Here is a 23,432-nt window from a genome sequence, read left to right on the forward strand (position 1 = left end):
ATATTATTAGCCTTTTTTTTTTTCATTTTTTTATTGAAATAACTAAGGCTCTGAGCATTGCTTTAGGTGAATTCCATAGGATATATATTTTATATGGATGTATGTGGTCTATACATATATGTGTGGGTGTGCATATGTATGTGTACTTGTGTATATATATTCAGTATGTATATGAATATACACATATTTGATGTGGTTATGCAAATAAATTGAAAGAGGACAGAAACGAATGTAAGGAACCCACTTAGAACACAAATGAGAATATTATAATGGTTCACATGAGAAATTTTTATGGCCTGAATTGAAATCATAGTAGTAGAAATGCAAAGAAGAGCATACAGTAAGATTGGAAATGAAATGTATGAGAAAGGGAAAATAAATAACGTAGAATAACTAGCAGCTTTGTGGTTTGGGTAGCTGGTAGATAAAGGTGGGTTCACTGATTTAGGGCTTATGCTCAGGATGGAATAATGGAAGAATAGATTTGCAGTAGAAAGGTGAGTTCAGATATAGACATGTTTGCATTAAATCCAGGTACAGATACCTTATTAAAAATCAGATAATCAAGTCAGGAGCTCAGGAAAGCAAAGGAAGCTAGAGATTTGGCAGGGGGCGGAGGGTGCCTGGGAAAGGGTTGATTTTATGGTTTCACTCAGGTGATCTAGGATAGTATCTCTATGACCTAGAGATAATAGGTCAAAAGATGCATTATTCAAGGTTTACATTTTTTTTTGATATATATTTTATTGCATTTTAGGTTTTGGCGTACATGTGAAGAACATGCAGGATTGTTGCATAGGTACATACATGGCAATGTGGTTTGCTGCCTTCCTCCCCATCACCTGTGTCTGGCATTTCTCCCTTACAGAACTTTCCTCCTCCTTTCCTTCCTTCCTTCCTTTTTTTTTTTGGGGGGGGGGGAGGAGATTAAATCTTGCTCTGTCACCCAAGCTGGAGTGCAATGGTGCTATCTTGGCTTACTGCAACCTTCGCCTCCCAGGTTCAAGTGATTCTCCTGCCTCAGCCTCCTGAGTAGCTGGGATTACAGATGTACACTACCATGCCTGGCTAAGCTTTGTATTTTTAGTAGAGACAGTGTTTTGCCGTGTTGGCCAGGCTGGCCTTGAACTGCTGATCTCAAGTGATCCTCTCGCCTTGGCCTCATAAAGTACTGGGATTACAGGCATGAGCCACCACACCTGGCCTAGAACTTTCTTTTCTATTTTTTTCTTTTTCTCTCTTTTTTTTTTTTTTTTTTGAGACGGAGTCTCGCTCTGTCGCCCAGGCTGGAGTGCAGTGGCACGATCTTGGCTCACTGCAACCTCCACCTCTTGGGTTCAAGTGATTCTCCTACCTCAGCCTCTGGAGTAGCTGGGACTACCAGCGTGCGCCACCATGCCTGGCTAATTTTTGTATTTTTAGTATAGACGGGGTTTTGCCATGTTGGCCAGGCTGGTCTTGAACTCCTGACCTCAAGTGATCTACCTACCTCAGCCTCCCAAAGTGCTGGGATTACAGGTGTGAGCCACCGTACTTGGCTGCACTTTCTTTATACAACTAATTTTGTTTTCATTTTGATGATAAATTAAAAATAAATTAATATAAGCATATTCTGGGTTTTCTGAATGACTACCATACTATACAGATTTTAGTGCCAGTATTGTGTTTATATGGTTGCTAAGTGATCATTTACAGACCACATGTATGATAAATTTGCTGTATTGGAACTTATATCAGGTTAATGTGTATTAATGTAAAACTAAGAAAACCACCTTCAACATTTGTACTCATACTGAATTGTTTTGCCATTAAAAATGTCTTTTATAGTAATAACTACAGATGAAAGCTGTTTTCATAGAACTTCCTGAGAAACAAATCTTATAAAGAAACTCTTAAACTTATGAAGAAATTTTAATTGTCACAGACTGATTAAAGAAAATAGGACTTATATGTAGAGTATGTGTTCAGGCCAACTGAAGCTTTATAAGATGTCATGGTTCCCTCTGAACAAAGTATTTCATGGAACCTTGGAGAGAGAAAAGTGATGAAGTGATGGGAGAGCGACTGATCATGTGGCTCACTCATAGGTGTGGGTGTAGGGGTGTTTGTGTGTGTGTGTACATGTATAAATGTATTTTTGTGAGCATCATGCTGCTTGAATCTCCATTTATCTCTGTAAATATCAACCTGTAACATTTATTAGTGGTAAGCACTGTGGCATTTTTATTGAATATTAATTTTTTAATTTTTATGTTGATATACACATACATTGTGAAATGATTACTATTATCAAGCTATAGTCACCATCCCGTACATTAGATCCCCAGAACTTGTTCGTCTTAGGGTGGCTGAACTTTGTACCTTTTAACTAACCTTTCCCTATTTCTTCCAACCCCTGAGCCCCTGGCAACTACCATTCTGTTCTCTGCTTCTGAGTTTGACTTTTTTAGATTCCACATGTAAGTGAGATCATGCAGAATTTGGCTTTTTGGGCCTGGCTTATTTCATTTAGTGTAATGCCCCCCAGCTTCATCCATATTGTTGCAAATGACAGAATTTCCTTTTTTTTTAAAGGCTGAATTTATTCCATTTTATTTATATACCACATATTCTTTATCCATTCATCCCTCGATGGGCACTTAGGTTGATTCCATATCTTTTACTGTTATGAATAGTGCTGCAGGGAACATGAGAGTGCAGATACCTCTTTGAGATACTGATTTCATTTCCTTAGGATCTATACCCAGAAGTGGGATTGTTGGATCATATGGTAATTACGTTTTAATTTTTAAGGAACTTCCATACTGTTTTCCATAATGGTTGTACTAATTCATACTCCTATCAACCAACAATGTACAAGTGTTCTCTTTTCTCCACATCTTTGCCAACAGTTATCATTTATCTTTTTGATAGTAGTCATCCTAAGAAGTATGAATATTATCTTATTTTGGTTTTGATTTGTGTTTTTCTGATGATCAGTGATGTTGAGAATTTTTTCATATACTAGCTGGCCATTTATATGTCTTTTGAGAAATATCTATTCAGGTCCTTTGCTCGTTTTCTAAAATTGGATTGTTGTCTTGCTATTGAGTTGAGCTCCTTACTTATTTTGGATACTAACCCCTAATCAGGTGTATGGTTACACATATTTTCTCCCACAGTTTACCTCTTCACTGCATTGCTTCTTTTGCTGTGCTAAAATGCATTTTGTGTAACAGTTTTACACATCAAAGATTTTAAACAGATAAATAATCTGTAATACAACTGAAATTAGAAACAATAATAACCTAAGTGCTTTTTAAAATAAGGGCATCTATTGAATTGTAGTTAAGTTTGACTTTCTAGTCTTATTTGGTGACCTGGTATCTTATTAATGAAGATGTGCATTCTGCAGATCCTCGGAGTTTAGCTACATGTTGAACATAGAGGGTTGAATAATGTATGACCTGTAGTAGACTCAGATTCCCCTTTAAAGAAGGGTTTACTGCCTAGCTGTGAGAAATGTGAGATCCTGCAGGCCTCTCTTCCCCCGCCCTTGTGTTCCCCCCCAACCCCCCACTTTCCCGCCTTAGAGTCTGCCTCAGCTCTAGAGACATTTCCCTCTCCTCATGTCACAAACTCCCTGTATGCATTTCCAGACAGAGTAAGGCAGAGGTATTAAAGACCTGGCCATTTCAGCCCATCACAGAGCACTCTGATGGACAGTGTTTGCTTTAGAATGTCCTGTATGGTTGGCTGAAGTTATGTTGGGCTTGCATCACAGTTTGAGTTCTGCCCAAAACTGATTTCTCTACCTTCCATTCACAGATGTTGATCCCTAATGAACATTTGTACCCCAGATACCATATTACCTCAGCTTCGGAGAAACCAGGCTGCAATAGCTCCTGATAGCATGGAACTAGTTTAATGGAAGGAAATATACATCAAACAAATTCAAAATGCGATCAACGTTATGTAGAAGCATAGGGTGCCATGGTAGTGTGTTATGGAAAGGACCAAAGGACCAATACCTGGCTAATTATACTGTTTGGGGAGGTAGCCTAGACTAGTAGTCAGAATATGAACCTTGGACATACTGCTTTCTTTCTCCAGGCCAGTTTCCTCATTTGTAATATGGGAATGACACATATTCTGTCATCTTTAGAAGACTAGCCTGGGATTGCTCATGTGGTTAGGGAAAGATTCCCAGCGGTAAGAGGAAGCAGTGCACATTTTTTAAGCCTCTGTTTGTGTTGGTTTGCTGATGTTCCACTGGCCAAAGCAGTTTACATGGCCAAGCTGTGATTCAAGGATAAAGAAGTAGACTTGTATTTATGTTTGCATTTACACACACACACACACACACACACACAGCCTAAAAATTGCCAAACAAAATGTCTGTTACATAATAGTAGTAAAAATTTATTAAGTACTTTTTGTAAATAATGCTTACTAAGAGTCAGCTGGACTATTATTTAATATGTTCTATCTCACTATGAATGAAAAAGAAGAAACGCTTTTAAATAATTTGATATATTTGACATCTTAAAATCATTTTAATGATAGCACTTTGCACACAAAGTAAAGCTCTCTCTCTCTTTTTCCTCTACAGTAAGAAAAGTGGAAAACCACCATTACAGAACAATGAGGTAAAATTTTAAATCATCTTCTTTTTTGGATTTCATGCATTTATTTCATTAATTTTGTTATATGATTTTGATTTAGGATAAAATTTTATTAGTAGAGAACTTAAAAATACCTCCAGCCTTCTACATATTACAGGAAGTCTTTCTGAAATAGGACTCCTGACAAGTATCTTCTAGTATTTACTTGAAACTGTTTATTCAGTGGAAAGTGTTGCTCTGGGAGGCACCCTTAACTGCATTAGTTCTAGCCCATGATGACATTAATTTCCCCCCTTCTAGCTTCTTAGCAGTGACTGTTAACATCTTTTGTATTGGGATCCTGCCTCCCTCCCTCTTTCTCCTTCCCCTTACCTTCTCCCTTTCCTTCGTTTCTTTTCCCGTCCCCTCCCCTCCCCTCCCCTTCTCTCTCCTCCCCTCCCCTTCTCTCTCCTCCCCTCCCCTTCCCTCTTCTCCCTTTCCCTCTTCTCTCCTCCCCTCTTCTCCCCTCCTTTCTTCTCCATTCTCTTTTATCTCTTACTTTTTCTTTAAAATTGTCTTTTTACTGACCAGGTCTCATTCTGTCATCCAGGCTGGAGTGCGGTGGTATGATTATAGTTCTGTGTAATGTCTGCCTCCTGGGCTCTAGGGATCCTCCTGCCTCAGCCTCTGAAGTAGCTGGGACTGTGACTATAGGTGTGAGGCACGTTGCCTGGATGTTTTCTCTAGTAGACCCACATATATTTGAAGATAGGTGTATCTTATGAGTATTTGCTTGTTCTAAGCAAGCTTGATTCCTTTAAATATGTCTCATGTGACATGCATTCTGATCCTGTTTCAGTTCTGTATGCATTCCTTTGGACTTAAGGCATTGTGCTTAGAAAGGAATGTAGTTGTCCGGATGTGGCCTGACTAGCATGGAATATGTCAGCCTGATTACATTCCTTGATATGAATATGATGTTGCTAAAATTCATCCTGAAATTGCTTTTATTTCTTTCAGCATAACTATTTTTTACATTAAGTGGAGTTTATGGTAAATTATAAACTTCAGGTGTCTTTCTGACAAACAGCTCTATACCTCTGCTTGTTATATTTATCAGTTGATTTATTTCTTTGTTTAATGGTAACTTTATTGCGATATAATTGATACCCCATAAAATTTATCCATTTAACTATATAAATGAGTAGTTAGTATAGTCACAGAATTGTGTGGCTATCACCACTACATAATTTTAGAAAATCTTCATCTCTCCAAAAAATCCTATACCCATTAGCAGTCACTCCTTATTACCATCTTCCCCCAATCCCTGGCAACCACAAATCTGTTTCTGTCTCTATTGATTTACCTGTTCTGGACATTTCAAATAAATGAAAGCATATAATATGCCTAGCTTCTATCACACAGCACAATGTTTTCAAGTTTCATCATGTTGTTGTTGTATCAGTATTGCATTCCTTTTATTGCTGAATAGTGTTTTTTGTGTATATATATATATATATATATATATATATATACACCACATTATGTTTATCAGTTCATTGGTTGGTGGATGTTGAGGTTGTTTCTATTTTTTGGCTATTATGAATAATAATGCTGCTATGAAAATTTGTACACAAGTTTTTAGATAGAGATATGCTTTTATTTCTCTTGGGTGTATACCTAGAAGTGGAATTGCTGAGTCATATGTTAACTCAGTTGATTTCCTTTAGATAAACATTAATTTATTGCTGTAAATGTCAGTTTATTAGGTTTAATCCATTGTCTATACCATTAGTCTAATTTTTAGTGCATTTCTCACATCTGATATGTTAAATAGAAGAATTATCTAGAAATTTAATTTGCCTTTCCTTTCTTTCACATGCTGGTAGTATTCACTATGTAAGGGCCAAGGAGATTGCTCTGTGGCATCTCTTAGTCTTTGTTTTTGGTTATTCAGCTATGAATACATCCAACTGCAACAAAATCTGGTTCATACTTCTCCATTAAGGCCACAATAATTTTATAGGAGACATCTAACTTCTTTATTAATTTATTAATTCATTTAGTAAGTCAATCTTTCAATAAATATTTATTGAGCTCCTCATATATGCCTGGTATTGTTTTTGGCTCTAGGTATATGACAGTTATAAAAATAAGTTTCCACCCTCATAGAGCTTACATTCTACTTGTCAGCTAGTATGCTAGTATGGTATCCTTAACAAAGAAGAAAATTAGAATAGTTTAACATGATGTACTTTTAGTAAACTCATGCTGGCTTCCAGTGATTAGTGTCTCTCAAGTCTTCCCCAGCTCTCCATGTCAGTGTCTGTTCTCTGAATATCCTGGTGATTGACATCAAGATTGTTGTTCTTTAGTTTCCATAGCATTTCCTTCCCAGTATTTGAAAAATATGATAAGATGTGCTTATGTCCACTTTTCTGATATATCTCCAGCACCATGATCTCTCGTATCTAAGTTATAGCTGAGTAATGAAGTCTTAGTTATCTTATCTTACTCATATCTCTTATTTGCAAATCATATCTGCAAGTTTCAGGACAGCTAGATTCATTTCACTCATTTTTCTTCTCATTTTTCTGTACAATATTGTTTTAGCATATACTTATCTGCTGGTTGCATAGTATGAGCAAGATAAATTTAGTTTATATTAAGTAATTGGCAATAAAAAGGACACAAGATGCACACTGATACCACATTTGCTAAATTTATAGGAAGTGCACACATGCACACCTATGTGCTAAAATGAACTCTAATAGGATATGTAACAAAGACAGTAGGTTTAGTTTTCTCATTTTTGGTCATCAGATTTTTCTAATATGTCTACAGTGAATATGTTATGAGGAAGGCAATTTAACACATTTTTTTCATAGAAATATTTTATATCCTTTGTGATGGGGGTGGGGTAGGGAGAGGCAATTTTCATAAGACATGAAGTTTAAGGAGAAAAAAAGATTTATTTAGAAAGTTAGGGAGCAATATAATGAAGTTCAAAATGTATAAAGATAAGTACTGTACTGGGTTCAGTAGCACTCCCATGCATATTTTTGTATTTTGTATAGGTGTGTGTATCCACAAGCAATATACGTAGAATTACTTTACATATTTGAAAGTTTCATAAATTCATGTGTAAAATGAATTGCATGTATCATTCTAATTTTTTCCAGCATACTGTTTTTTTAGATCAATTTAAAGCTGTAGACCTACTTAATTTAACTGCTCTTTCATATTCTGTTTGTATGTATGTGAGCTGCTTTCTTTTTTAGAGTTGTATAGAATTTTCATTGAACAATTTTGTTATGATTTATGTAATATTGGTGCACATTTAGGTTGTTTTTAATTTTATGGTATTATAAACAGAGTACGATGTTTTTATTTGTGTGGCCAAACATATGTACAGGTGTATCTGTAGGGTAGGTTCCTGAAAGTAAATTTGCTGGGTTATTTTACATTTTACACTTAGTGTACATTTTACATTTTGATAAATGATATATAATAGTTGTACCAGTTTTCACTTTTCCCTACAATATACAGGAATACTTTACTCTGTCAGCACTACATGGCTTCTTATTTTACTGCTATTTCAAACATCTTTTTCAGTAAATCTCACCGAAGATAATTGACATCAATAGGAATTTCTCATTGTACTTTGACTTTGTTACCGCTTGAATTTTAGGTATTTTTTTTCCTCGTTGCATTATTACTTTGACTTCTCAAATAGCTTTTAATGATTTGTTTGCTTTTTCTATAATGTTCATGTTAAACTTATGTCACCACAGTGGTCTTTTTATTTGTATTTAAAAAAAAATTACTGGGAAGTTTAGAAGTGAGAAAAGTTCATGGTGAATTTAAAATGAATTCCAGTAATGTTATGAAATGTACTGCCTCTATAGTTATCCTTATTTAGATAGGTTTCAGGTAGAGTTTTGCTGTGATCAAGATAGTCCAGTATTCCTGACATATCTTTGAATTCAGCCCTTCTGAGCCAGGTGCTCCCCCACCCCTCAGGTGGTCCTTTGCAAAAAACAGTGATGACTTTTGGAAGAATATGGTTCTCTTCATGGATTGAAATGTAATGAAAATCTGTTAGCTTTCAGTCAGTTAAGGATAGTGACAACAGGGACAGAAGAAAATGAAGAATTTTATACCAATTAGCAACTAATATTTTAGTGTTTGAACATTACTGTCTTGTAACTCTTTTTTTTCTAACCTTCATTGTTTGTTTTAATCATTTCCTTAGAGTAGCTAGAAACAGGTGGTCCTCTATTTAACTCAGATGTCCATTTCACCTCAGGATTGTGCCACTTAAGGTTCCAGCTAGGAATGGAGAAGGGTGTTGACTACAGGTAAGGCAAGGTGAAGTGAGGAGGGAGTGGTGATGGTGACAGGAGGAAAAACAAGTAGAGGTTTAACTTCTTTCTTTTAAAGGTAATTAATATGGATCACCTTCTCTTTACTCTTTTCTTCCTATGTTTTCTGGGTTTGGGGAAAATACGAAAGGAGATTAGGTTACATGTGTAAGATTTAGCTTGAGGAGAATAGGCTAGTTCAACTAAATGGACTGAGAGTAGAGCTTTTTCTCTATTTTGTTTGCTGTTGTGTCCTTATCATTTAGAATAGAGTTTGGATCAAGTAGTTGTTTGTTGAATGAATGAATGAAAGAATGCATGTATGAATTAATTATAGGCCGAGTTATAGGCTCAGTAGACTGAGCCTATAACTCAGTAGGATGAGGTTTGCAACTTTGTTTGAAAGACGTGAAATGCCGAGTGTGTGTTCCAGCAGTTGCAGGGTAAGTTGATTCTTTACCAGTTCTTTCTATTGTAGTCTTTCTAGTCTAATCCTATAAACACAGTGCCTTCAGACTTCCTTTCATGGTCTACAGTTCTGTACAAAACTCAGTGCCTATTTATTAGGATTATATCTATAAAGCACTTAGCACAATGTCTCACATATAGTTGGTAGTTATTATTCTAATTCAGTAGCCAAACAGTTCACCTGGCTCATCAAGTTATTTATTTAATCAAAGCATATTTACATTATATTTAACTAATAGAGTTACTCTACAAGTACAGGCATTTGTTTGTCAGGAGCACAGTAGTTAATCAGGGGATTGGGGTTTTTCTGGAGTGTCTTGCCTTTTCCAAGAAGTTTCACCTGTCTGTTCTCCCAAACATTGCAAGAGTAATAAGTAACTAGCCTCTACTATAGGATAGTTTTGCCACTTCTTTCCTTATCTTTGCAAATGGTTTAGTACTTCCATTTTCATGCAGCTGGTGAAAATGAAAAAACTCTTCAGAGAGGTAAGATTATCTTTTAAATCCCTCTACACTGACAATAAGCTCTCTAGCCTTACTGTGGCTTCAAGGTTCCCTCCTTTATAAGCCCTGCCTACCTTTTCAACTTCTCTCATTCTTGTTCCCTTTGCTATAGCAATAGTGTCATCTTGCTGTGAAATGTGGACAGCTATTTTATTTCCAATACTGGATTTTTGTACTTGATATTCCTTGTGCTTCACTTCCTCCACCCTGCGACCCACCTTAAAAAATCACATGCCTTCACTTTATTTATGTCTAAGCTTAAATGTCAAGAGGCTTTTCAGACCATCCTGTCTGAACTGTTCTTTTTTCCCTCATGACCCTGCCTAGTCTATCTGTAATAATTTATTTATTGGTTTATTTTTTGTCTATGTTTCTCCTGCTAGTATGTGAGCTGTATGAGTGAAAGAAACTTGTCTGTCTTTGAATTTCATGAGGAAGAGAGAATGAACTGACAGATTGTATATTGGAAATGTGAAATGGTAAATCTAGGAATCCAGAAGTTTCCTGTATTTAATATCAGGGAAAATTCTGTTCAGGATTTTTTTTTTTTTTTTTAAATATGGTGTTAATCAGGAAGTGGCTAATACAACACTCAGCAAGTCCTCGACATTTTTTTCAGCTATCTTTCTGACAGCATCCTCTGTGATGGTACCTTCCTCACAGCTCCAGCCAGGTTGGCCATATTGTTCTTCCTCAGGCACATTACAGGCTTTCACGTTGGTATTTTTCAGTTGCTACTTCTTCTGTTTGTAGTTTTCTTCACCCAGATAATTATGTGGCCCAGAACTCAATTCCTTATTCAGTTTTTAGACAACATTATTTTCTCAAAAACATGTTTGAATATGACTAGCAGTGTAAGTATGCAAGTCTGTGTTCTGTAAATTTATTTATCTTGATAGCTGCTTATATTTGACTTAGAGGAAACATGATTCTTTAATTTTATTATAAATTTGTTATAGCTATCTTAAAAGGCCTTTTTTTTTTTTTTTTTTTTTTTTTTAAATGTAGAAAGAGGGGAAAAAAGAGCGAGCTGTGGTGGACAAGGTGTTTTTCTCAAGGCTCACCCAGATTCTGAAAATCATGGTCCCTAGAACATTTTGCAAAGAGGTAAGTCCTATGAAATTATAATGTTAAATATATTGGACCGTTCTTGCATTAAATACCTGAGGCTGGGTAATTGATAAAGAAAAGAGATTTAATTGGCTCATGGTTCTGCAGGCTGTACAAGCATGGCACAGCATCTCCTCCACTTCCAGGGATACCTCAGGAACCTTGCAATTACAGCGGAAGGTGAAGGGTGAAGCCAGTGTCTTACATGGTGAGCGAGGGAGCAAAGGGCTGAGGAGGTGCCACATACTTTTAAACAACCAGATACATGAGAACTCACTCACTATCTGGAGGACAGCACCACGCCATGAGGGAGCCACCTCCATGACCCAGACACCTTCCACCAGGCCCCACCTTCCAACACTGGATATTATATTTCAACATGAGATTTGGGTGGAAACAGATACCCAGATTATATCATGAAATGTTCAACTTTCGAGGTTGCATAAGATTAGAACAATAAAATCATAACACTTCAGTTATACTGTAGGTCAAATGTTCTCTCTGTAGGTAAAGAAGACTACTAAATTTTTGTCTTTAAATCATCACCTGTCACACAAAAACCCTTGTTCAGTGCGAGTTTTTAAATAGTTTACTCTTGTTTAGGACGTATCATTTCATTTTATTTTATATGAAATACTAGGGTACTGACATGCAGCTACCCCAAATGGTGTTGCTTTGTTGTAGTTAATACTGTTAATAAAAATAAGATTAAATTTCAAAAGACAAAACTTTTTATTATATAAGATGTTAGCAAGTCACATTAGTGTGGAATATATTTGATTAAATGTTTTTTAGATACCCAAAATGATATCTGGATTCATCAGGTATTTCAGGAAGTGAGCTGCTTATATGAATAAAGTTTTATAAGTAATTCCTTTGCTCTTTTATCAAGATTATCTTTATAAACATTTTTAATAATTATTAAAATAATGCTGTGTTCTCAATCTTCCTCAGCATTCTCTCATTCTGTAACTAGAAATAACATTACCTTCAACTCTTTCTCTTTCCCTTGTCACCCTTTTTGGACACTGGGATCTGCTAATTTTTCCTGTACTTAACTGTTACAAAAGCATTGCATTTCCCAACAACAACGTCCGTTCCTCCATCATGCTGAATTTGCTCTTCTCTTCCTTACCTTGGCATCATGTCCTGATGATTCTGCCCTTGAGAAATTCTTTTAAAAAAAGTAATAGCACTTGTTTTTTTCCTAATTAGACAGACAATACATGTTCCTTGAAGAAAATTAGAAAATGCAGCTACATTTTTTTTTTTTCTTTTTGGCACCAATCAGCCTCTTACTCATTTTGATATATAGTCATCTTGTGTGTAAGCATATATTTTAATTTAAAAATGGGGTCACACACTTTTAAGATCTGCTGCTTCCCTTATATTATAAATGTTCTAAGTGTCCTGAAGTTTCTCATAAATTAGTCTCTCCCTTTGCATTCCTACTGTTCTCACTATCTCTTACCTAGATTACTGTATTTTAATTGGCCTTTTGCTTCTTTTCATTTTTCCAATTTGTATTATTTCTTAAAATCCTAATAAAAACATTTGACTTCTTTTTTCTTATAGGGTAAATCACAACCTGACTTTGGCCTTCCTTTTAATATTATCTGCTTAGAAGATGTTGTTTTATGATCTGACTCTATGTCTTCAGCCTTTCATTTGTTTACAACATCATGTCTGTGACATCCTGTCCCTCCCTACAACAAAAACAAATATGTTTTAAAAAATTGCTTAATGCTCATTATCTTTTTCGTGACTATTTCCAATGACTCTTCAGGCATAACTAATTGTTTTCTCATTTCTACAACTTTCTGCCTTTGAAGAATCCTTATTTAAAATATAAGCTTCTCAGGAAAGATTCGTATATTACCCTCCAGTTAGTTAAAGCTTAATGTTCTCAAAAACGAATTTGAGACATTGAATGAATCCCTGGGAGTTAGTAAGGGAGGTAGAAGGGGCTAAATTGGCCAACCTCCCACCCTCTGCAGACCTTCTTCCCTGACTTTAGCTTCTATGTCACTGTCTATTTTTCCAATTTAGAAAGTTTAAGATCAGTTTTAAATGTGTGTGTTTGGGCTTGGGGTGGCAGGATTCTCATCTCATAGAAAGATAACTGATTCTTAGCCAATCACCCAGCATCTCAACTTTGCCTGCTTCATAATCTGTCTGGCACAGCATGCTTAAGTAAAAGTCTTTAAACATCACTTTTTAAAAATCACTTTTTGCTCTACTGAGAAGCTTGCAAGAATTTTATATGTATAAACTCTGCTGGTTATACAATACCATAGTTCATATGATTTTAACCCCTTTTTTTCCCCATTACATCCTTCACCTTTTTTACACTTAATCCTCATTCTCTTTTTTATTTTACTATTTATCATGTTTCTAATGCCATAACTGTCTTTTGCTATCCCAAACCTTCCCATCCCACAGCTTAGGACATGAAGCGATTCAAATATGTTTGCCTAAATTTGTCTGCTACTTTTTATGTGTAACTCTTCCCTTCATAACTAAATAGAAAGCCCTATGAGGGCATGGACACTATTAGAAATTTTTCTGGCAAATTAAACCAAATTTATTCTACGTAGGCAAAATTTTAGGTTTCAATTTTTGTTAGTTGTTTAACTGTATATTTACAGTTACTGTCATTTTTCTTTATTAAAGTTATATGTTAGAAATATAAGAAAATCAATAATACACTATAATCTAGGTAATCTAAATTATATTCCTAGCTTCTGTCCTTGACTAGGTGTATGAAGGCAAGTTCTTTGACCTGCCTAAGATTCACTTTTGAATTCAGAATGAGAAAGATTAAATGAATCTATGAGACCTTTTCCTTTTACATAATATTCTTGAGTTCAGTTTTGATTATGTTTAAAATTTCTCATAGAAAAAATGTCAGCCAACTGTATTAAAACTAGCATAAAACTTTAGATTTGGAAACCAAAAATTGTTACCAAGGTAATATTTCTTTGAACTTTCTAAAATGCATTTATTTAATTTACTATACCTGGTTTATTTTAGACAGGTTACTTGATACTTATTGCTGTTATGCTGGTGTCTCGAACATATTGTGATGTTTGGATGATTCAAAATGGGACACTAATTGAAAGGTACTTTTTCATTCACCTTCCTCCTATATGTGTGAAATGCTAATTTGTCTCATATTTAAGCATTATCTTTATAAACAAGAAATAGATTCTAAATTAGGTAAAAGATACTCAAGTCAAATTATGTGTTTGTTCATTTACTTAAAAAATATTTGGTGTTTTCCATGTGCCAGGCAATGTGCTATACACTGTGATAGGGGTCTATATGCCACCAACTAGGAGAACTGTACCAAGCCTTGCTGAGCTGACAGTTTATGAAGAGTTCGAGACAAGTAGACAGAAAATTAAAATGCAGTATAATAAGTGTGGTAACGGGAGTTCTAAAAAAGCAGCAAGTTGGATTTTTGAAATTAATGAGATAATTTGGAGGAAAATTTCAAAGCACTTCAAGTAATCACATTGAGCATGTTTATTGGAAGGGAAAACAATTCTTTGACATTTCTGTCTGCATCTGCTGTTAGTGCTTTTTATATTTTTTTCATTATAGTCTTTCTACATGTTATTAATCACTGGAATTGCTAATTTTGAATGTAAAAACATCACAAATGGCAGTTGGGATATCTTGGGTTATAACCATTTACCATTTATCTGTTACTAAAGAATTTTTTTTTCATAACACTAATTTGCTTGTCAGAGTAAACATTTTTGCTGGGAATTTTATTTCCTGATATGTAATTTTTGTCAGAAGATTTCTTAAAATATTTAATCTAAAATAAGTTTTTGAATGACAGTACTTAAAATTGTTAAATGCCCCAACAATTTGAAATAAAGGTTTTTTTTGTCTTAGATTATTGATTTGCTTCTTAAAGATTTGTAGGAAGAGGAAGAATGCTTTATGACCATGCTCTCTAACTCATGTCTCTAGGACGGTAAAGAATCTTGTACATACATGGTTAAAACCCTGAAAGTATGTACCTCTGAATAGGGGTAAATTATGTAGGCTCTTATATTCAACCCAAGTTTTCCTGGTCAGTCCTGTGCCTTTTAATTTTAATCAAAGTAATATATGAACATAGCTTTAAAAATAATACATGAACATGGCTTAATGTTAAATAGTCCTACAGCATTAACGACAAAACACATCAATCTCTTGGCTCCTCTCACTCATAACTGTCATTATCTGGAGTCAGTCATTTTCTATTCTTTTTACTGTTTCATCTCTTATTTTGTGTCTGCATTTCCATATTGTATACTTGTATTACTGTTTATAGATTTCTCATTTTTAAAGAGGAAGTGTTTATTTCCTACTTTGGAAGGTGAGAATTAGCCCTTTTATACTTCCCCATGCTCATTTTCTCAATGTTTTATATATTTAATAAAAATTACATAACTTTTTAATTCAGAATGTATTGTTTACATGATTTTGACTGCTGCTTACAGCTCAGCCACATGGCATACTTTGATAGTACCTTTTCCATACAATTTTTTGTTTTTCCTTGTGTTTATAAATTACCAGTTATTATTTGTGCACATTAGTTTTTTTTTTTTTTTTTTTTTTTTTAACCTACTTCCCCCTAATTCAGCTTAAGCTTTTTGACAATAGGGTAAAATCTTCTCAGTATTGTAGTATGGTCAAACACAACTAATCTATCAACTTCATCTTTCTGTTTCCACCCCCACCCTATACATTTTGTAGTTTCCTGTCTTCTTGTTTTAATCAGGATTGGTTGCATTTTAGGCCCACTGAATAGCAATCATGTTTGAATTTGCTTTTATCATTATTTTGGGAATTTATTTCATCTTTGTATTCTGAATTAAATAACCTGTTTCTGGATTTTTTGTTTCTCTCTTCCTCAGTTTACTTTCTTGTTTTGGCAGATGCACTCTTTTTCTGAGTAAGGGTGGAAGGGAGATAAATTTTTGAGACCTTGTAGATCTGAAAATGTCTTTCTTCTAGTCTCATACTTGATTGATAATTTAACTATGTTTGTGTATTCCAAGTTGGAAATCACTTTTCTTTAGAATTTTGAGAGTATCACTCTGTTCTGGTCTCAGACTTGGCTGCAGAATGATTGGAATCGTCCGGAGAATTTTAAGAACTATGCATGTCTGGGCCCCACCCCTAGAGATTCTGATTCAATTAATCAAACCTTTTTAAAGCATCCAGTAGATTCTGTTGTGCAGCTCCAGGGTGGGTATTGAGGCCTCTTGCCTTTCTAATTGCTCAGCTGTAACTGGGATTTGTTCCTCCCTCAATCTCTACCTCAATCTTCTTTAAAAAATTGTTGCTGTTGCATTACTGGATGTTTGAAAATTTCACTGAACATTGGTATGAATTTTTCTTTTTCATTTATTGTGCTGGGCACTAGGTGAACTCTTTTTCCATCTGGAAACTTATTCTTTAATAAATTTTCTTGTGTTTAAAAAGAAATTATTTCTCTCCATTTTTTTCTGGATTCTTACTAGCTGAGTGTTGGCGCCCCTGGACTGATAATCTGATTATCTTATAATTTCTGTTCTATTTTTGTCTCTGCCATTTTATTTTATTTTCTAGGAAATTTCTTTAACTTTATTGTCTGGTGAATTTTTATTTGTTATAATTTTATTTCCAAGAGTTATCTTTTGTATGGATGTTCATTTTTATAGCAATCATTCTTTTAAGTATGCAATATTTTTTCACCTCTGAAGCTTATTTAATTTTTTTTTAATGTGTTTTTAGCTCCCTGCATTTTTTGTTTCCTTCATGGTCCTTTGTTATTCTGCTGTTTGTCATTCACATTAGATAGAGGCTTTCCTCAAGCATTCTATGACTCTTGGCTATGAATTCATATTTAAAAGTAAGTGCATTAAACACTTACTAGAAGCTGGAGTTGAGAGCTTGTTAATTGTTTGGTCTCCCTTGAAGGGTGTTTGTAGGGGAGCCTAGTCGAGCTCCTCTGTGTGTGTGTGTGTGTGTGTGTGTGTGTGTGTGTGTGTGTATACTCAGTTTTAAAATGTAATCATGAGATTAAAAAATTTTTTTTTCATTTTTTGTATGAGTTTCCGAAAAAAGTTTTTTAAACCATTATTTTGATATACTTTACACTTACAGAAAAGTTGTAAAATTAGAATAAGGGGCTGGATATGGTGGCTCATGTCTGTAATCTCAACACATTGGGAAGCTGAGGTGGGCCAAGAGTTTAAGACCAGCCTAGGCGGCACAGTGAGACCTCGTCTCTACAAAAAATAAAAAAGTTAGTTGGCTGTGGTGGCACGTGCCTGAGTCCCAACTACCCGAGTGGATGAGCAGTAGGATCACTTAAGCTTAGGGATATCTTGTCTCAACAACAACAACAAAAAAGATTAGTGTAAGGAACTTCCTTTTATTCTTAACCCACATTCACCAATTGTAAAATACTCATTTTAAAGTTATTAACTTTCTCCTGAATAAATAGTTTTGAGCCTCTGCTATGTATGAAATTCTTTATTTGGACCATGTCTCAAAAAGAAGTTTTAAAATATTATACATTCATACAGGATAATTTTATTTGAAAAGTTAACATATATTTCCATCTCACTATTTAAGCTACAGTGTAAATTGATTTATCTGTTTTCTCTTTTTGCCTTTTCTAAAGTCAGTCTAGATTCATGAATTTCTGCTAAAGAGAGCCTCAAAGAGACTTATTATGGTCCTTAATGTACTTCATTTTAATATTCTTTTCCTATTTTAAACTTATTTGTTATGGTGACTAATGACTGTGGAATATGGGAAAATCTTAATAGGAAAGACACCCTTTTTAAGGCAGAAACGGTACTAATTCTCTGACGTGGAGGAAAATTCTTCATACCCTGTTGCTGCTTTATCTAATCATAAAGATATATTTTATTTGCATCCGTTTGGCTACAAGCAGCATTTTAAAATTGCCAAGCTATCTTTTATAAAGATTCTTAAACATTTGGAAGTTACAGTGATAAGGTCTACTGTAAAATTGTTTTTTTGTTAATTATGTTTCTTTTGCAGTGGAATAATAAGCAGAAATAAGGCTTTATTCAAGAAACCATTTTTTAAATTTATAGCTGCTACTCCAATGGTAAACTGTTGCTGAATGATGGCATGTTCTTGTGTGTGTCACAGCTTGAGCAGCACTGAAGCACTTTGGCTTTATGTACTTTGGTTTGATTCAAACAATTTTAACATAAGTTCTCTGAACCTTTGGTACTATCTTATGATTGCTTAATGTCTCTAATATTGTTATAAACAACATTTTTGTGTGGTTGTATTTAATTTTCTTGTAGTTAGCCATTTTTGTTGTCAATTGTTTTGCTTTTTAGGGGTTACATAAAAATTGGAGTATTAATTTCTTTTAATCAGTCTAACATTTCCCAAAGTTTGTTCTGTGGAATCTTAGCTATGATAGAGGCAATGCTTCATGCAACAAACCCTTCTCAGAGAGTAAAAATGCACATACTATAAGTTAAAAGTTTTGAGAAGGTCTTTGGTAAAGACATTTGTTAGCTTTGTTTAACCTAGGGTTTCCCAAATTTATTTATCTATTCCCTCAAAGAAAGGAAATTATTTATCTTGTCATATATATACTAGTCATTTTTGTGTGTATATGGGCAGCTAGGTTTAAACCAGTTAGTCCAGTGTTTCTCAAATGTTTTATATAAATATACCTTATGAAATTTGGGAATATTATTAAATATTATTTGAAAAAAGAGTTCTGTGATCAAATAGATTCTATTGTGTATTAGATCATAGACATATCTTACTCAAAGATCCTTTACTTACAATGCTTTGTTCAAAATTTTAATAAAGTTTTGGAACCTTTTTAAAAAAATGTTAATGTATATTTTAAAAGCAGAAAATAAATAAAACAGATGATCAATTTAGGCAAAAGCGGAGCTAGTCTAATTTAAGTGTGTTGAGGGACATGAAGCTTCTATAGATACATTCTGGGGCTCTAATCTATGCATTAGTCCCAGTGTTGGCAAACTAGGACTCACAGGTCAAATCTTACTACCTGCCATCTGTTTTGGTAAGGTTTTATTAGAATATAGTCACACTTACTCTTGGCTGCTTTTGTTTTACGGTGGCAGAATTGATTAGTTGCAACAGAGTCCTATAGGGTCCACAAAGCCTAAAATATTTATTCTTGACCCTTTGCTCATCCCCATTAGTCTGTCTCCCTGCCATTAGTTCATACAAATGAGAATCAAATTTTTAAAATATTTTAAAACAAATACTACTTTGTTTATTCATAATAATGCATTCCTGGGGCTATAAAGTTGTTAATTGTTTTGCTATCTAAATTTCTTTTGTAGCCACTTAAGCCTTTTTTTAAAGTGGCCATTTTTACTAAGGAAATAGTTATCATTCTGTTTAATTTTGCCATTTGCAGGATGAGGTTCAAGCAAGTTCAAAATGATTTCATTTTAAAGTTGCAAACATATTTTTGCAAAAAAAGTGTTTTTTTAAGAATCTTTTTAAATTGATTACTTTGATTTAATAGAAGTTTCCAAGAGTAATTTTAGAGCTTTACAGAAGTTTTCCTAGTGGTAGATTTTGCTTCTTTTGCAACTAATGCATGCATGTGGTGGTTTGCAGTGGTATCATTGGTCGTAGCAGGAAAGATTTCCAGAGATACTTATTCAACTTCATCGCTGCCATGCCTCTCGTAAGTTTAATTCATTAAAAATCTTTTAACACGGGAAATTTGCATCTTATTAAAATCTTTAAGGGTTTTTACTTATCAGATTCTTTAAAAATTTATGATACAAACTTCCTATTTTGTTTAGTTTTGTAATTTATCGTATAATTTTCAATGTAAATATTTATACTAGATGAAAGAATTGTGTTTGGTTTAATTTCATTTATAATGTACATATATTCATATACATATGTATGTGGGTGAGGGGTTATTTGGCATTTTTTATTAAACCTTCAGTTTAGGTTTTCTTCAGTTTGTAGCAGCATCCCATTAGATAGCAGTAGCACCCTTCTCATAGTTGTAGCAACCAGAAATATTTCCAGTCATTGCAAGTGGATACAGGTCGGGTGCAACTTGGGGAGTTGGGGGAGATTTGGAGAGGGGAGTGCAAATCATCCTGGTTACTTCAGGCCATAAACTATTATAGTAACTTGAAGTAATTTAGTTTAAGTTAAATTGGAATTTATGGTCTGAATTTCTTACAGATAAATTGTTAAGTGTAAAATATAAGTGATTATCTTAGTTTGGTTCTCATTTTAATCTTGGCATTTTAAGAATTTAATGTTCTAAATTTGCGGGTAAAAATGAGAAAATCCAGTTAGATTGAAATTGTCAGAAATTCTTGTTTAATATAGCTGGACAATGGGGCTACATAGTTTTTAGACTTTTTAAAATAATTTAAATAAGCAATATAGGTATCAAAGATTAAGATTCAGCAAAGACCACTTGAGAAAATTTTTAATATAACAATGGAAAATGTTAGTAAAGATGGCTGTAGAAGTAATCTGGAAAATAGCGTAAGTTGGTGTAGAACCTGTAGTATTTTTTTTTACAAATGCAAATGTAATATTGGGGTTTAGGGGTTCAGGGTACCTTCAGCTCCCCTGAGAGGATGCTTCTCCAGGTTCTTGGTCTCCTGCCCTCTCAAGAATGAAAGAGGGACCACAGTGTGCAGTGAATGCCGGACTCAAAAGTGTTTGTAGAAAGAGAGAAAAAGCAGAAGGAGAGAGAAACAGCGAACTCTCACACTGAGTGAGAGAAAAGAAAAGCTGCTCTCACGCTGAGTGAGAAGGGTTCCCAGAGGGGGAAAACCAGAGAAGGAAAGCTCCTCTCACACTGAGTGAGAGAATCCAGAAAAATGGAAATTCAGGAGAGGAGAGCAGCTTCCACACTGAGGGGAAGAGAATAGAGAGAGAGATGGCCTTTAGGAGGGGAAGAAAGGCTTCCACAAAAAGAGTGTGGAAGGGGACTCCAGAGGGGAAATCCATGAGAGAGAAAGATGGCTTCCACGAATGGAGTGTTCATGGAAGGGGAACCAAACATGGAGGCTGAAGGGATGTGGAAGAAGAGGACTTTTAACCTGGGAGGAACCCCTTCCAAACCCCAGACCAATGAAAGGAGTTCCTTAGAACTTCTGCTGTAGTGATTGACTTTTGATTCTTCTCGCGCCCTTGAAAGTTAAATCTCCCCAGTGGAGAGAGATGGGAGGAGGGCGTGGTTCTGGGCAAGAAGTTCTTGCCTTAGAAACTACCTACCTCCTGGACCCAGTAAGAGAATACATTCCCTCATTGATACAGTGTATACAGAATTCCATTGTCTAGGTTTGTAGTGTTGATAGTAAGAAACAGAAGGTATAAACCTAAATGTCTGAACTCCTAAAAGCAAGTCTTTACATTGGCTAGAAAGGGGATAGATTTGACTTTTTGCCTATTTACCAAAAAGATGGCAAGATACATCTCATAATTAGTGATATTAACATATTCCATGTAGAGTTTAACATAGAATAACTCAAACCAGGTACATTAGGTTTTGCTAAATGCAGTAAAGTAAAACAGCTGAATTTTATCAATTTGGATTCAGTTATAAAAATTATAGGATTTGGGACACAGGAAATATAATAGCAAAATAAATTATAATTTAGTAAGTAGAAATGAAGCATAATCAATATTATTTGTTTGTTTGTTTTAGATCTCTCTGGTTAATAACTTCTTGAAGTATGGGTTAAATGAGCTTAAACTGTGCTTCCGAGTAAGGCTCACTAAATACCTCTATGAGGAGTATCTTCAGTAAGTGATAACCTATTTTTATATTAAAAATACTTAAATAGAAGAATAGTATTTATGAAGCTGATCAATATGATGGTTTTTGTATTTATTTATTTTAAGAAAACCGCTCTTTGATACAGAAGCATATTGGGAACTGGCTCTTCCATTAATTGACAAGTCATCTTTATTTTCTCGACTTGTGTCCTCCTCTCTAAAATCAATTAGGGCAATCAATAGGATCTCCTCTGGCTCCAAACTCCTTTGTTTCTATGTATTTGAGCTAGGTGGTGTAATATGAATTTTTTTTGTTTTGCCTTTAAAATCACTTGTTTTAAAATCACTTTCTTCTTGCTATTTTAGAGCTTTCACATATTATAAAATGGGAAATCTGGACAACAGAATAGCTAATCCAGACCAGCTGCTTACACAAGATGTAGAAAAATTTTGTAACAGTGTAGTAGATCTGTATTCAAATCTTATTAAGGTAAGTTTCTCTACTTTTTAAAAGATTATTTGTTTAATTAGTTTTGAATCTAAGCATATTTATATAGAATTGATTTTATGGACAGAACAGCAGGATGTAAATATTTAATGCCTTTGTAAGAAAATTAAGAGTTGTTATAATAGTTTTAATTATAATTATTTAATTTTTAAAATTATTTTTGTGAGGTACTTTGGCCAATAACTGGTAATTTAGTGTCTTATAAGGATTTTCTAAGAATTTTGCAGGTTGACTCCATTAAAACAACAGACATTTGAATTATCATCTTTTAACTTGTGTGCGCCCAGCCATTCTTAGATATTGACTGTCAATTTATGTTCCTAATTCCACATTTATAACACTAGACTAGGACTTCCTTCGGCCTGTTTCTCTGCTTCAGTATCTCTAATTCTAATAGATCATTAGTAAGTAGTAGTCAAAAAATTTCACAAGATGCAAGTGTATTTCAGTTTTCTAATTACTGTTTTTCCCCATCTCAGAATATTGCCAAAGCTCCTGACTCTGATAGGCTTTAACCAGTTTTCCTTCTTGCTGATTTCTCCAGTTCTTGTCTTAGTCATGTTATCCACCCTTACAGCTTTTGCAGTAGTCTTCTTATTAAACCCTCATCTACCTTTTGCATTGACTAGGATATGTAGTAGGCTCCTATAAAATAGTCTGCCCAGCATCTCCTCCCCTTTTCATCTGAAATGCTTCAGTTCCCACTCCAACTCATGTGACTTCCCTTGGTCTTGGGTAGGAGCTTGTCTCATAGTGGACGACCAATGATGGTATCTTTGCCTCTGGTCGCAGTTGACTTAGATATACAGTTTTGAAATATATATATATATATTAACATTGTAAGAATAGGAATGTTCTTGCTTCAACCAGGTGGATGGAGGGAAGGCAATTCTTAGAGAGATATATCCACAAGAGCTGCTCTCCTCATGCCCAGGCCCACTGCTTTCCACTTCCAACCAAAATTTGTTATTTATTTAGCTCTCCAGAGCCTTTGCTAACTAATCCCAAACTCAGGAACTCTGACAACTACAAATAATTCAGTAATTCATCTTTTTTTTTCTGTTCCCATTACCACATTTGAAAGTTTGTTCTCTCTCTCTCCCTCCC

At 34.6% G+C, this 23,432-nt stretch overlaps 1 protein-coding gene across 9 annotated transcripts in view; it reads left to right on the top strand.

Moving 5' to 3' along the window:
* Window positions 1–23,432, top strand: part of ABCD3 (ATP binding cassette subfamily D member 3) — a 98,757-nt gene that overhangs the window by 37,790 nt on the left and 37,535 nt on the right. For 7 of the 9 annotated variants that reach the window (XM_032247921.1, XM_032247920.1, XM_032247917.1 and 4 more), the window contains exons 2-7: window positions 4,592–4,628; window positions 10,928–11,026; window positions 14,063–14,151; window positions 19,676–19,745; window positions 21,747–21,844; window positions 22,184–22,307. In XM_032247921.1, the coding sequence (XP_032103812.1) occupies window positions 11,000–11,026; window positions 14,063–14,151; window positions 19,676–19,745; window positions 21,747–21,844; window positions 22,184–22,307 (408 nt within the window). In that variant the 5' untranslated portion in view covers window positions 4,592–4,628; window positions 10,928–10,999. Of the gene's footprint in view, window positions 1–4,591; window positions 4,629–10,927; window positions 11,027–14,062; window positions 14,152–18,088; window positions 18,159–19,675; window positions 19,746–21,746; window positions 21,845–22,183; window positions 22,308–23,432 lie in introns of all 9 variants that reach the window. The other 2 variants (XM_032247918.1, XM_032247925.1) reach the window with 2 other exon arrangements.

This window comes from Sapajus apella, unplaced genomic scaffold (assembly GCF_009761245.1).
Source record: "Sapajus apella isolate SASKATOON/1434 unplaced genomic scaffold, GSC_monkey_1.0 scaffold64, whole genome shotgun sequence".
Taxonomy (NCBI): Eukaryota; Metazoa; Chordata; class Mammalia; order Primates; family Cebidae; genus Sapajus; species Sapajus apella.